Genomic DNA, 13,933 nt, shown 5'->3' with positions numbered 1-13,933 from the left:
GGAAATACTGGCCAAAACATCCTTTAGAATCACTAGAAAGTGACTTTCTCTCTGAGCCTGTTGTCTCATCTGTAAAATAGAGATACCGATGGCCTGTGGTTATGGTGAGGATTGACTAAGATTGTTAACATCTGCACCTACAGCCTATGATAGGTGCTAAATAAATGGAAGCTTTAAAAAAAAAAAAACTGCTAAGAGCTGCAGCTGTTTCTTGCCAACCGCTGGACACGCATCCAACGGCGTTGTGTTTATGAAACAACCCTGAACTAGAGCAACGGCGCCCCGGCGCCCAGCGTCCCGGGTCCCGGATGCCGAGGTGCCAAATCCCGGGCTCCGCAGCCCCCGCAGGCGCCCGGGAGCGGATCCGGACCCGCGGCTGCAACGCAGACGGCTCCGCCCCGAGAAGCTCCGCCAAAGCTCATTGGTCGGCGGCCCGTCCGCCTCCCTACGTGACGCGGCACGTGACGCGACCCGGAAGCCGGCGGTGCCGCGAGCCTGGGCTTCCCCGAGGTGCGAGCGCCCGGAGCGCGCCGGCGGCGGCGGGATGTTCACGGCGGGGGCGGAGAGTCTGCTCCACCAGGCCAGGTGCCCGCGCCTTTGCCTCGGAGGGCCTGGTGGTGGGTCTCAGGGCGGGGCCGGGCGCGGCGACGTGGAGGAGCCGGTCCTGACCCGCTTTAGAGGCGCGGGGGACGGGGAGGCCACGCCGGCCAGGCCCGGGGAGAGTGGAGCTGGTCCACGGAGGAGCTGGCGCCTGAGCCGCGTTCTGAAGGATGGGTGGAAATGAAGTGGGATGGGCCCCCGCTGACTGTGGCCAAAGGCTTGGCGGTGAGAACCCCACGGCCGGCCGGAGGTGGGGTGGCCAGAAGCTGTCAGTGGCTCCAGGGTCGACAGCGCAAAGCCACAACGAGGCCAGAGAGCCTGTTGGTATTGGGTGAGCCGTGGCGAACTCGGGCGTGGATGCCGTCTGAGGACTTGGGGCAGCCTGGATGTTGTGATTTAGAAAGATGGCCCCTCCTACGTGATTGGTTGGGTTGAGAAATTACCCACCGTCTTCTGGCCTCAAACGGGCTCTGGACTCCCACTAACTAGTCGGTAGCCCCTTCCTCACCAACTAACCAGTCATGGGAGAAAGCAGAATGTAGGCCGGGACTGAAACCCCACGGTCCCTCAGATAGTCTAAGACTCGATGCTACTGTGTTTAAAAGAAGAAAATGCAATCCGAACCACAAGCTCATGGTAAAGTTAAATAAACGAAAACCTGGAATCTGAGTTGGGCCACTTGGGAAAGATTCAGATGATTGAGGCTGCTGTGATGCCGGTGAAGCATGGTGTTGAGTGCAGGTTCGGTTCTAAAGCCTGTGAACAGGACAAAAATAGATGGTCAAAATAACCCTTGAAAGTCGACAAGGAAGTCCTTCGTGCGTTTGCAGCACCGTCTCCCAGTAAGTCCAGAAGAGCCTGTATTTCCTTCAATATTGGACAGATTTTCCAATATTCTCATTCAAGTTCTAATATTCTAATTCAAGTTCACTTGAATTTAGAGGCTGTACTAAATGATAATAGATGTCTTTAAATAGTAGCATTTCACTCAACATGTTCACCCCAAAGGTCTCGCTGAGAGACGTGTCGGAAGTGAGACCCACTCAGAATGCCATTGGTTTACCTCTCCAACTCACTTTATACTTAAGGTCACTAATTTGTGGAATGAACAGCAGAAGGAATAGCCCTCACTATTTAAATTCTTATTTCTCCATCTCTCTGTCTTGGGTGGGTGGGAGGCTTGAGGGCAGTGTGTGCTGAAATATCCGTAAGTAAAATGTATGAGTTATACAATTCCTCTCGGCTAGGATTTGAGGAAAGTTAGTAACTATCAGTGAGGTCGTACTAACTTTCGCTATATGTTTTACTTTAACACTGTGATTTCTGGTGGCACTTTATATTACTAAGATTTGGGAGTCAGGATTTGGAGTGAATTTTACTTTTCACATTTTTCAGAAATGGAAAGCAAGAGTAAAAAAAGTTATCCAAGACATCTCTTGTAAGCTGAAGAAGAGGTGAAGAAAGTGGGATTCGGACGGGGGGTGGGTGGGTGGATGCAGCAAGGTCAGGGAACCAGAGGAACAAGAGCACTGACCAGCAGCTCGGAATGAGTGAGGAGTTAACCGGCAAGGGAAGGAGTCAAGAGTCTTTCGGGCAGAGGGCCTGTGCGGAGGGCCAGGAGCAAGAGAAAACGACTTGAGGCCCTGGAGTAGCAGGCCGGGGTTAGGGCCTCGTGTGCGCTGTTCACGTCTGTAGGAGTTTGGGTGTGAAAGCGCTGGGGAGCTCTGGAGAGGTCTGAGCAGATTGGCCTTTTGGAAGGAATCCTGCGATATGGAGAATATACGGGAAGGGATTCATCTGGGATGAGGAGTACCGCCGTGCTGGGAAAGAGTCTCCATTATAGTTGCAAGACAGTCTCATTACCCCAGTTAGAAACAGACCTGGACCAGGCCTCTGGGGGCAGGGGGTGGGAGGGAGGTGCGGAGTGGTGGAGAACCCATTGACATGTGTCTGCCAGCCTTCGAGTAAGAACAGGGAACACAAGAAGCCACCCCAGGACCCCACCTTCAGATGTTCATGGAACTTTCTTCAAAGCCAGAGGCTGGGGACACCCTGCCTCTCTCAGTTCAAAATTCCAGATTCCTGAGCTCAAATATCTGATTGGTCCAGAATGGATTTCATGGACTTCAGCCATGGCTCGGGGAGGGGGGGGTAAGCACAGGGAGGGTACAGCTGATTAGGGGGCCCTTCTCTGAGAGCCCCCCAGAAGTCCCGAATACAGTGACTCATTGACATGTTACCTTTTCTTGTTTTTTGGACTGGAATAGAAACCTACAAACAGGTTTCCATTTTGAGACTGTTCAATGTCTTACTTGTTGTCAATGCTCAATAAATACATTTTTAATTAATATGCAAGTTAAGTATTAGAGTAAGGAACTATATAGTAGGCTTACCTTACAATGTGTCATAATATTTGCCCTTTAATATGTTAGATTCAAATCTTGTTCCCAGAAGTTAAAGTTTCACTGAAGAAATCTTTTACAAGCAATTTATTTCACATTAAATATCCCTTACTTTTGACTCCTAACCTCAGTTGGTTTTAGTTCTCCTGGAATAAAAAAATATGAATGTGGAGTCTGCATGAATAAGGTCTGTTGTGGCTGTAAACGGTACGGTTGATGGTCTCCCCGACAGCCCTGTCCGGCAGGAGAGCGGAGTAGCCTGTGGATTGCTGAGTCCCAAGGAGAAGAAGCAGGGCCAGCTGATTTGTCAGGAGAGGCGCATCATGGGTGGTGTAACCACCTTCTTCCCTTGACTCCCAGGGTTCTCTGCTCAGTCGGGGTTTTCCCTGCATCTGCACGAGTCATCCTGTTGCAGCTCCCAGCTCAGGGCAGCATTTCTGGGTCCCTCGACAAGGTCTCTCGATGCCGGGCTGCTGACAACGTCTTCTTTGTTTAGGGAGATCCAGGACGAAGAGCTGAAGAAGTTCTGTTCCCGGGTCAGTAAGCTGCTGCAGAAGGAGGACTTGGGGCCTGATGCGGCTGACGCCCTCCGGCGGCTTTTCCTCATCGTCTCGGCCACAAAATATAATAGGAAGTGAGTGAAGCCAGCTTTGGGTATGGCAGGCCGGGACCGAGCCCCCACAGGTGCAAAACCTTTGGCGTTTGACCTGTGTCCACTTAAGCCAGTGCTAAAGGTCCGCAAATATAAAAGTTCTGTCCACCTGCCCAAGAGACCTGGGCCACCTCTCTGGGGTGGGAGGCGAGTGACTGAGCTCTGGGAGCCAGGCGCTCTTGTGGCGGCCTGACATGCCACCCGCCCGCTGTGGTCTTGCCGTCCCAGGCTGGAGAAGACATGTGTGGACCTGCTACAGACAACCCTGTGTCTGCCCACGTGCCCTGAGCAGCTCCAGCTTCTCTGTGCCGCCATCCTGAGAGAGATGTCGCCCTATGACAGCCTGAGCCTCTGCTGTGACCACATCCAGAACACGCGGCAGCTGAGCCTGGTGGCCTCTGTGCTCTTGGCCCAGGTAACACAACTGTTACCACTCAGGTTGGCCACCCTGCCCTTAGTGCCCCTTGGGCCCCGAGAGAAGCAGCAGGCCGGCGTGCAGTCCCTGAGGGCAGGCTCAGCTTGGGTTCCCTCCGTGCACCAGTTTCTATGGCTGCCTCAGGTGTGCCAGCACTTGGATGCATCTGGACAGAGCAGAAACACCTGCCCCTGCCTCTCCCATCTTCCCTTCTGCCCCCTGTTCCTAAGGAAGTATCCAGGACTCCGTGCAGGCTAATTAGGCTGCAGGGCTTGGGCTGCTCTGGCGACATTCCTAGGTGCCCATAAGCGGGGGCACCATGGCATCAATGGTGCTAAAAGAGTGGCAGCCTTCAGAATTTGACAGTCCCCTTTCCAGATGTCTTCAGACCGAACGACTTGTCGTTAGGCACTTGGGCAAGTCAGCCTTCATGTTCCACTTGTGACTTGTGTTTGATTTGCAGGGTGACAAAAAGCAGGAGGTCAGAAATGTGGGCCTGCGTGTCTTCAAAGTCCTCGAGAGCCGGCAGCCCGAGGGGCCCAGTCTGCGGCCCCTCCTCCCAGTCCTGTCCAAGGTCACCAGCCTCGCCCCGGGCACCCTCCACCAAGGTACCCGCCCTTCCTGAGAGGCCTGTGCCGGCAGCACAGAATAGAGATGAGCCCACCCTGGGAAGAAGGTGGGACAGGACGTCACTGCGTCTGTGTGGGTGTCGGGTGGCCTGAGAGCCTGGGGCTGTCGGGAGCTGCTTATTTTCCAGAAAGACCCACCAGTGCCCTGTGCAGCCTGAGTGTGGGATGTAACTCATTTCCCACAGCGTTGTCCCCACCCCCTCTGCAGACCAGACCAACGTGCTCAATAAGAGGCTGGTGGACTGGCTCCGCTACGCCAGTGTCCAGCAGGGCCTTGTACATTCTTCCGGAGGCTTCTTCTCCACGCCCAGGGCCCGGCAGGTGAGGCTGGACAGACTCACAGAACGTCCCTGTGTCTGGGCCACCTCGATCAGCCTCGCCTGCAGGGTCCCATTGTGTCTTCCCGTCCTCCCGCCTGCCCTGCTTCCATAAGGATCCTTCTGTCCTGTCTCCACTCGGTGGTGGGGAGGGAAGCTTTGGGTCATGAACACTCAGCCGGTGACGCTCTGTGCCCTCAGAACCTGCTGGGGGTTACTTATCTGGTGAAGGGCCGTATTCTTCCCTCCAGTGCCAGTGTTTATTCATCTGCCAAAGGGTGGGTCCCCCTAGTTCGAGAAAAGTGTGGATGAGCCCGTTGGCCTTTCCAGTGCCAGCCCCACACCCGCCACAGCCCAGGGGACCCTGCAGAGCTGCCTGTCCTTCCTTGCCTCCCACAGCCAGGTCCTGTCACCGAGGTGGACGGGGCCGTGGCCACAGACTTCTTCACGGTGCTGTCCACGGGCCAGCACTTCACGGAGGACCAGTGGCTGAACGTGCAGGCCTTCTCCATGCTTCGGGCGTGGCTGCTGCACAGCAGCCCCGAGGGCACAGGCACCGCGGACACAGGTGGGACATGGTGGGGCGTGGTGTGCCCAGGAGAGCTGGCCGCCGTGGCTGAGCCTCGGCGACACCAGCAGGCCCTTCGCAGGCACGTCAGAGACGTCCGAGTGCTCACCGGGGCCCACGACTGCAGGATCGTCCAGGCATCTCCACCGAACTCCTTCTCCGCGGCACGCGGACGAGCACTTCAGTCTGGGCTTCCCGGGGAGAAACCAAGCGCACTGCGGGCGGCCAGTGAGGGGGAGGTGGTCGGGCTGAGGCTGCGCACGGGGCCCAGCGCCTTGGGCCTCTGCAGTGGCGGCTCTCCTCACGCCCTCTGGACAGGCAGCATCCACATACGGAATCGACTCGCCCCATTGCGCCCATCCGTCCTCTCTTCCAGATGACAGATCAGAGCTGGAGGGCTCCACCCTGTCTGTGCTCTCTGCCACCGCCTCCACCAGCCGCCTGCTGCCCCCTCAGGAGCGGCTGAGGGACAAGGCTTTCGAGTATTGCCAGCGCCTCATCGAGCAGAGTAACCGGCGTGAGTGCCCTGAGCGCTGGCCCCTCCCGCAGTGTCATGCCTCGGGCTGCCCCTCTTTCCCAGGGGGCTTTGGGTTTTCAGGCATAACCCCCAGGGGGCTCAGCACTGACAGAACCTACCCCAGGCTCTTCAGGGCTGCGTGCGCCAGCCTCAGTCCCCACCTCACGTCTTCCCTGGGGGGCAGCTCTGCCAAGCTCTGCCCTGTCCCTCCGCCCACTCCTTGAGCTTCCAGAACACAGTGCGTCTTCTCGTTTGTCTGTCTTGATGCTGGCACAGAGACCAGCTGCCTGCCTTCCTTCCCCAGGAGCCCTGAGGAAAGGGGACGCAGACCTACAGAAAGCTGTGAGTGCCCGGTGGGGCCGGCGGGGCACCTGGGGGCTCACGTTCTCCATCTGAGCGCGGCCTTGGGTCTCCACAGTGCCTGGTGGAGGCCGTGCTGGTGCTGGACGTACTCTGCAGGCAGGACCCCTCCTTCCTGTACCGCACCCTCTCCTGCCTGAAGGCCCTGCATACACGGCTGTGCGGGGATCCCACCAGCGTGCGAGCGCTGCTGCCCCTCGCCCAGTTCTTCCTGAACCACGGTGAGCTCCATCTCACACATGGTCTCCAGGGCTGCGGGTGCTCAGTGGGGCCCCGAGAGAGAGCAGTCCCTTCCAGGTCAAGGGCTTTGCTCTTCCTGCCGCCCTTCTTCTTTGCTTGTATGATGTCATTGCGCCAACGGACTATGAGCACTAGATGGCGGTAGTTTGTAATAGATTTATGTAGCAAATTAAAATGTTCTCAACTTGCTGGTGCTCTTAGAACTCCCTTTGCCATGAGAGTTTAGGAGAGCTTCATGGAAGGTGCCCTGAGATCAGCAGCTTCCAAAGAACGTTCCGCCTCAGTTACTCAGCGGGCTTGGTCTGTGGCCAGAGCCACTTGGGAAGAGCTGAATACAGCTCAGCCGGTTTTCCTTGTGCAGAATGGATAGCCCAGCGCCTTTGGTGTCCTAGGGACCCGTGTGGCCCTGGAGACTTGGTCTGAGATTCTGAAGGGCCCTAACCAGCAACAGAGGTGTTCCCACGAGGAGGTGCAGACGCTTCTGCCGGCCGTCAGCCCTCACGGACCTCGTACCTTTCAGGGGAGGCAGTTGCAGTGGAGTCGGAAGCCATGTGCCAGCACCTGTTCACCAGGACCCCTTCTGAGCTCTTCCACAGCCCGACACTGGCCTTCGAGTTCATCCAGTTCTGCAGAGACAACCTCCCTCTGTTTGGCAGAAACCTTAGCGTTCTCAAATTGAGCTTCCCCAACCTCTTCAAGGCACGCTCGCTGGTGCCTGCGCCAGAGTCGGGGGCTGGGGGCCTGAGCAGGGCTGCACAGTCCCCAGGCTCTCCCTTCTGCCGTGGGGCCCCTGGGCGCGTCCTGGCCGTGACCACAGGGCTCGGGGCAGGTGGCCTGGGGTGCAGGGCAGAGGGCGAGGTGGGGTGTCCTGGGGTTTCCACATGCCACAGATAAACAGCTTCACTGTCAGGCAAAGCCTTGTTCTGACCCTCTTGGGAAGGCCTGACTGTGTGGTTTTGTGGTTTTCACATAATTTGTACAGATTTTCGCCTCCATCCTGGCAGCCTTGCCTGGTGTGTTCAGTCCTTTGGTGCCATTGGCTTTGGATGTGTCTTCTGTAACTGGCAGTCACTGCATGGCCTTTTCAAAGTCAGCTGGAGACTTAGGCCCTTAATTAGAGAAAAAGACAACGTGACAAGTGGAAAGTGGTTTAATTGTTGGTACAAAAGTGAATACAGAAGCAAAAAGAATAGCGAGAAAAAAGTTGGAGGGAGTGTTTTCAGAGCTCTGGGTCACAGTGAAGTATGGAAAGGAGAGGGGACCAATGCAGACAGCCCTGGCCGATGGCAGCACGTCGGTGGCAGCAGTGACGAGGTCATGACCTGCTTTGTGGTGCCCTGTGGGCTCCCAGCCGCTGGCCCCAATACTGGGCTTTGAGACCCACTCACAGCCTCCTGGTTCCCGTCTGAGCTGCCCTGCTTGTCCCTGCAGTTCCTGGCCTGGAACAGCCCGCCCCTGACCTCTGAGTTTGTGGCGCTCCTCCCGTCGCTGGTCGATGCTGGCACGGCCGTGGAGATGCTCCATGCACTGTTGGACCTGCCGTGTCTGACCGCGGCCTTGGACCTGCAGCTCAGGTAAGCCTGAGGGGCGCCACCTGGTCACGCGTGCCCAACCTGTCTCCGTGCGATCCCCACCATGCCCCTCCACTCCCCCTGTCCCTCCAGCATGGGACCCTCCTCTGGGGTCCGTTCTCCCCTGACTGCCCTGTGCGCTGCAAAGTGAGCTGCCTGTGATGCACCGCTCCCTTCTGTGCCCCGGCCACCCACTCACTGATGGCAGCCGCAGGGCCCTGGAGCCCTCAGCCTACCTTCCACTCAGCCCTGGAGCTGCCCCTGCTCCCGCCAGGGCCGCTGTCCCCCCGCAGATGCCGGGCCGCCAGGCCCTTTCTGTTCACCCTGAGCCTCATCACGGCCAGGACACTGTGATGTCTCCCTGACCAGTGCGTGCCTGTGAGGGCTGGGGCTGAGTCGGGTCTCGATGAGCCTGTGCCCAGAGCCCATGTCTGAGCCCGGCCTTGGGCGGGTGACCACTCACAGGTCATCGCCAGCTGCATCCGAGAGACCGCTCTGGGACACCTCCCTCCGGATCCCCAGCTGCCTGGAGGCCTTCCGGGACCCGCAGTTCCAGGGTCTCTTCCAGTACCTGCTGCGTGCCAAAGCCAGCGGAACCACAGAGAGGTAGGGGTCCCTCAGGCTGGGGAGCCCCTGGCACAGGGCTGTGTGTGGTGGCAGCCCATTTCCAGGGCACCTAGGCCCTGGCGCCCACCCCCAGGCCTAGCACCTTCTGACCTGAAGAGGTAGCTGCTGTCACCCCCACCACAGCAGGCACCAGCCACAGCACCCAGTGCTCGGCTCTTTCAGATCTGCGAGTCAGTCCTCGTAACCCTGCGAGGTAGGCACTGTGGTGGCTCCATTCTACAGATGGAGAAACTGAGGCTTAGCACCCCCTAGGAGCAGTAGGCCCAGGACTAGAACGAGACCTCCTCACCCCAGACACCTCGACTCAGCCCCACACCAGCCCTCCCTGGATCCCAAGGGAGCAGGGCCATCCTGAGGCGTGAGTGGCTGACAGGAGTGGGACTTGGGAGCACGAGATGTGCGTGGTGACAGGGTGACAGTGACCTCCTTTGATGAGGGCAGTGCAGGTGGTTTCAGAACTTGGTTAAGGCCACAGCACTCGGACCCTCCTCTCTTCTCACAGGTGTTGGTCTGTGGGGTTATAGGGCTTCACGTGTTCAGAGCGTGTCTTTGGGTGCCAGGTAGGGTGGGGGTGCGGGCAGCCCTCAGTGGGCCACGCCGTGTGTCCCTCAGGTTGGCGCCACTCCACCAGCTGCTGCAGCCCATGGCCAGCTGCGCCCGGGTGGCCCAATGTGCCGAGGCTGTGCCCACCCTGCTCCGGGCGTTCTTCTCAGCTGTGAGCCAGGTGAGCCTGCTGCCCGGGTCCCCGCTGCCATGGGCCTCACACACCCAGGGCTCAGGCCGGCCTGGACAGTGGCCTGTCCTTGCTCTTTGCAGAGCTTCAGCTGAGGATCAGTGAGTCACAGAGGAAAGGCCCGCACTTCTAGGCCCAGCCAGGGTGCTGTCCCTCCTGCCCAGCTCGTCCTCCCCAGGACAGAGGACACTCTAGTGGCCCCCAGGCCACAGAAACAGCTTGGGAGGTGGGACTGAGTCTGTCTCTTGCACTTGACCCCCAGTTTACTGACAAGGCGCTGACCAACCAGCTGGCACTGCTGCTCCTAGAGAGAAGTGAATCGCTTTACCAGGTCCCAGGGTACGAAGCCAGTGTGCACAGGTGGGTCCTTCCTGTCAGTCACCTGTGAGGCTTCACCCCTCCTGGATTCACTGACCCCTTACACTTAGATTGTCACAGCTGCCATCCCCCATTTACCCCCCGGCTGCTCCAGCACTGCCACTGCCGTCATCATCCTCAGGCCCAGCCCAGGTGCTGCACAGATCCCTCCATCCCAAATCCAGAATGTTCCCACGTCTCCCCTTCCGCGAGCCTGTTATCTTTAGCGCTGGCCCAAGTCCCTCTTGCACAGGGCCTTCCAGACCATCTGTCCTTGTCCCCTGTCTGAAGGCCTGATACTTGCAGGCTTGGCCGCACTCCACTCCCAAGCCCAGGCCCGAGGACGGAGCCGGTCCCAGGGTCCTCCCCAGTGGGGCAGTAGGTCCAGCTGGTGCTCAGCGCTCTCCTGTCCGCCTCCTGGCCCTTGTTCGGGATGGGGACTGTGGGTCTGGGGTCACCAGGGGCGTGCTGCAGCCTGCGAGCGTCCTTTCCGAGCAGGGTGCTGAGCTCCGAGTTCCTGGCCCTGTGCACGCGGCACCCTTCCTTGGTGGTCGAGCTGGCGAAAGAGCTCCTGGAATTCCTGGGTGGCACCAGTGGCTTACGCAGCGGTGCAAGCATGCTCAGCTCCGTGGTAAGCCAGGCTGTGCCCGTCCCCCTCCTGACGTGGGGGAGCCTGGGCGTGGGCTGAGGTGCTGTCCCCGCCCAGGTGTGGGCCACCGGCGAGTACCTGTCGGTGTGCTGGGACCGGCGGTGCACCGTGGAGCAGATCAACAAGTTCTTCGAAGCCCTGGAAGCCCTGCTGTTCGAGCTTACGCAGTCGCGCCCCTCTGCCACGCTTCCCAGGTGCCCGCCTCAGGTCATCACCACACTGATGACCACACTGACCAAGCTGGCCTCCCGGAGCCAAGACCTGATCCCCAGGTACTGGGTAGGAGTGGGAAGAGGGGACCTGTGGGGCAGCGGGGGAGGAAGGAAAGGGGCTTTGGAGGCCGGGACACAGCGACAGCAGCACGAGGGTTTTGGTCGGATGCAGGTGCTGTGCAATATGTCAGTACTGACACCTCATTTCTCCGAGCGAAAGCCACACTAGCTGGGTGACTCTGTGGCTGGGTCGCCTCCCGTATGCCCCTGGCCACGTGAGGCCTATGTCGGCAGCTGACTGGCCGGGTCCCCTTGTCCCCAGGGTCTCTCTGTTCCTGTCAAAGATGAGGACCCTGGCCCTGAGCCCAGCCACGAGCTCCGAGCACTGTGAGGAGGGCGTGGGAGCCGTGCGCAGGCGGGCCACCGAGCTGCTGCACCTGCTAAAGATGCCCAGCGTGGCCCAGTTTGTGTTCACACCCAGCGTGGATGTGTCCGAGCCCCGCTATCACCGTGACACCAACACGGCCCTGCCCCTGGCCCTGTGCACGGTCAGTCGGCTGGTGGAGAAAGAGGCGGGCCTCCTGCCAGGGTGAAGGGACAGTGACCAGGTGGACGCCAGCCGGGGCGCAGATTAAGAGCCTGGTATTAGGGCCAAACTCAGGCTTTAGAGATCAGAACGGACATCAGGGGGGCCTGGCTCCCGGGAGGGGGGGTCCCGCTGGGTCTCGGTCCCTCAGGGCTGGTCAGGGCTGTCCCAGTCCCACCCTGCGGGGCTTGTCTCTAAACCCCCTCCCTCGTGACCATCCTGAGATGCACGGTGAAGCAGCTCTGATTTGTGGCTCTAGCCCCCTTGAGGGCTGGATCGGAGCTGCTTGGTCAGTGTCCTGCTGTTCCTTTTTGGGGGTAGTTTGGGGGCAAGAAGAGATTCAGCAAAAATAAACTTCCTTTGAAAGTTTCTGCGTGAACAAGGCAGGGTTGTTCCCTTTCCCTGCACGCAGGGAAGAGGGTCAGGTACAGGGAACCCTGCTTCTGAGCCCAAGGGCACTTTCCGGCACTGCTGGGCTGGGACAGCTGGCCCTGGGGCTGGAAGGGCCCCACCTGGCCGGGCCAGGCACCTGGGGCTGTTCCTTCCCACTTAGTCCCAATGTGTAAGGGCCAAGTGCTCCTCAGCTCCAGTGTCACAGGTGCTCCAGGATAACGTCAGATACACTCAGGAAGGAAGGACGGAGGAGGTGTGACGCTCCCAGAGGTGGTAGCTGCCCCTGGAGAAACGCGTTTGCTCAGTGTGCGTTTCCAGTGCACCTTCTTAGGCTCCTGAATCACTTAAAGATGCCGAGGCTGGGGCTCCCAGGCCTCTGCCGGGTGGGCTGGAGGTGCTGTCACCTTTACAGGCCTGCAGCCTCTTTCCATTACCAGGGAGAGCAGTGCCCTCCAAGGTGGGGTCTCCCAGCAGCAGGGCGCCCAGTGACCCTGACACCTGCTGCCAGGAGCCGGATCCCAAGCGGGGAGACACGCTGAGCGTGGTGGCGCAAGAAACGGCCCCCAGCCCCAGCACTTCCCACCCTTCTGTTGAACTCAGCAGCTGGGCCTATGGACCAACTCCGGGGCCACCGGGTGGTGCTGCTGCTCCGCGAGCCTGGAGGCCGGCCCCTCCGACCCCCCCACCCCCACCCCCACCCCGTGGTTCCGGCCACTCCCATTGATCCCGCATTTGGGGAACGGGCGGTGCGCTGCCGTCGTCAGGCTGGCAGGTGGGTCAGGCTGGCAGGTGGGTCGTGCCGCCGCGAGGCCGAGCCAGCTGCACCTGCGCTTCTCTCCTGCGTTCGCCAGGGGGCGCCGTAAAGCGCACGAGGCCCACGGCTTGGGGACCTACCAAGGACACCGTTCTTGCGTTCTTGCGGCCCCGTCCATCGGACCCCTGTCCACGTGAGAGCTGTGTCTGCAGCTGACTGGCTGGGTCCCTTTGTCCCCAGGGTCTCTCTGTTCCTGTTAAAAATGAGGACCCTGGTCCAGAGCCTGGCTCTGGGTTCCCTGCACTGAGGACACAGCTACCAAGCTGCTGAAGATGTCCAGCCGTGTGGAGGTGTCCCAGCCCCCCTACGCCACGACGCCAACACGGCCCTGCCCCTGGCACTGTGCGTGGTCAGTCGGCTGGTGGAGCAGGAGGCGGGCCTCCTTCCAGGGTGAAGGGACAGTGACCAGGTGGCCGCCAGCCGGGGTGCAGATTAAGAGCCTGGTATTAGGGCCAAGCCCAGGCTTTAGTGATCAGAACGGACATCAGGGAGGCCTGGGTACCAGGGTGGGTCAACTCACTGTATCACCTTCTGGGGGTCCTAGACCCTTTCTTGGGGGTTATGCTGAGCATGTGATGACCAGGAGCAGCCTGCTCTGATTGGCGGCTCTAGTCTTTCCCTGGGCGTGGGGGCTGCCCTGTGTGCCCGTCACTCCTTGTTTCTGGGCAGGGTGGAGGGCAGTCCAAGAGTTAGTTAAAACCATTCCGCCATCACCATTCACCCCGGCCCCCATCCTCTCAGGGTCTCTCACGCTGGTGGGGAGGGGGGCATTGGGTCCTGTGGAGCTCCCAGCAGTCCTCTGGGTCCCGGGGGAGCCCAGAACGGCGCCTACCCTGACTGCACACACCTCCACTCTCCAAGAATATGAAAGATAGTTTACTGAATCTATACTTCTCCATTCAAATCTTCAAACATAAAAGCTCTGTAACAAACATCACAGCTTAGTGTTATCTGTCATAAATAAAATATACACTAAGTACATTATCCACAGGGGGAGGTGTGGCCAGTGTCCTGGGAGCAGTGTGGCCAACCTCTGGGCTAGGTACCCGGCATCCTTCCAGCCCCCTAGGGAGGGGGCGAGCGGAAGCGGATCTTCTTGGCTGTTTCCACGTCAGACTTGGCAACCAGAAACCGCATCTTCTTTCCCCCATGTCGGATTAGGTCCACGGCTCTGAAACCCAGGCAGGGAGTGAGGACGGCATGACCAGATTGCACAGTGGCGGTGACGACTCACTGCCACCCATCCATGGGGAAGGCGGGGCCTCCAGGAGGTGCCCAGGAGGGGGGCCCA

General features: G+C 59.3%; 2 protein-coding genes across 3 annotated transcripts in view; one reads left to right on the top strand and one right to left on the bottom strand.

Moving 5' to 3' along the window:
- Positions 1-478: 478 nt before the first annotated feature.
- Positions 479-12,463, top strand: AP5Z1 (adaptor related protein complex 5 subunit zeta 1). 2 transcript variants are annotated; one of them, XM_033096840.1, is made up of 17 exons: positions 479-585; positions 3,499-3,636; positions 3,883-4,069; positions 4,533-4,677; positions 4,907-5,019; positions 5,415-5,583; positions 5,960-6,100; positions 6,405-6,442; positions 6,519-6,681; positions 7,221-7,399; positions 8,132-8,274; positions 8,737-8,877; positions 9,511-9,622; positions 9,894-9,991; positions 10,487-10,619; positions 10,695-10,909; positions 11,172-12,462. In XM_033096840.1, the coding sequence occupies exons 1-17, from the start codon at positions 545-547 to the stop codon at positions 11,440-11,442; spliced, it is 2,427 nt and encodes an 808-aa protein (XP_032952731.1). In that variant the 5' UTR covers positions 479-544; the 3' UTR covers positions 11,443-12,462. The 2 variants fall into 2 exon arrangements, with proteins under 2 accessions (XP_032952731.1, XP_032952730.1); XM_033096839.1 differs by lacking the exon at positions 479-585 and adding an exon at positions 1,354-1,688 and having other exon boundaries at positions 11,172-12,463.
- Positions 12,464-12,625: 162 nt separating this feature from the next.
- RADIL (Rap associating with DIL domain) overlaps positions 12,626-13,933 on the bottom strand; it is a 50,966-nt gene continuing 49,658 nt past the window's right edge. Inside the window, exon 15 of the mRNA XM_033096014.1 lies at positions 12,626-13,813. Coding sequence (XP_032951905.1) covers positions 13,708-13,813 — 106 coding nt within the window. The 3' untranslated portion in view covers positions 12,626-13,707. The remainder of the gene's footprint in view (positions 13,814-13,933) is intronic.

This window comes from Rhinolophus ferrumequinum, chromosome 24 (genome assembly GCF_004115265.2).
Source record: "Rhinolophus ferrumequinum isolate MPI-CBG mRhiFer1 chromosome 24, mRhiFer1_v1.p, whole genome shotgun sequence".
NCBI lineage: Eukaryota > Metazoa > Chordata > Mammalia > Chiroptera > Rhinolophidae > Rhinolophus > Rhinolophus ferrumequinum.
The sequence above is the reverse complement of the archived record's forward strand: the minus strand, read 5'-3'. Positions and strand labels throughout refer to the sequence as shown.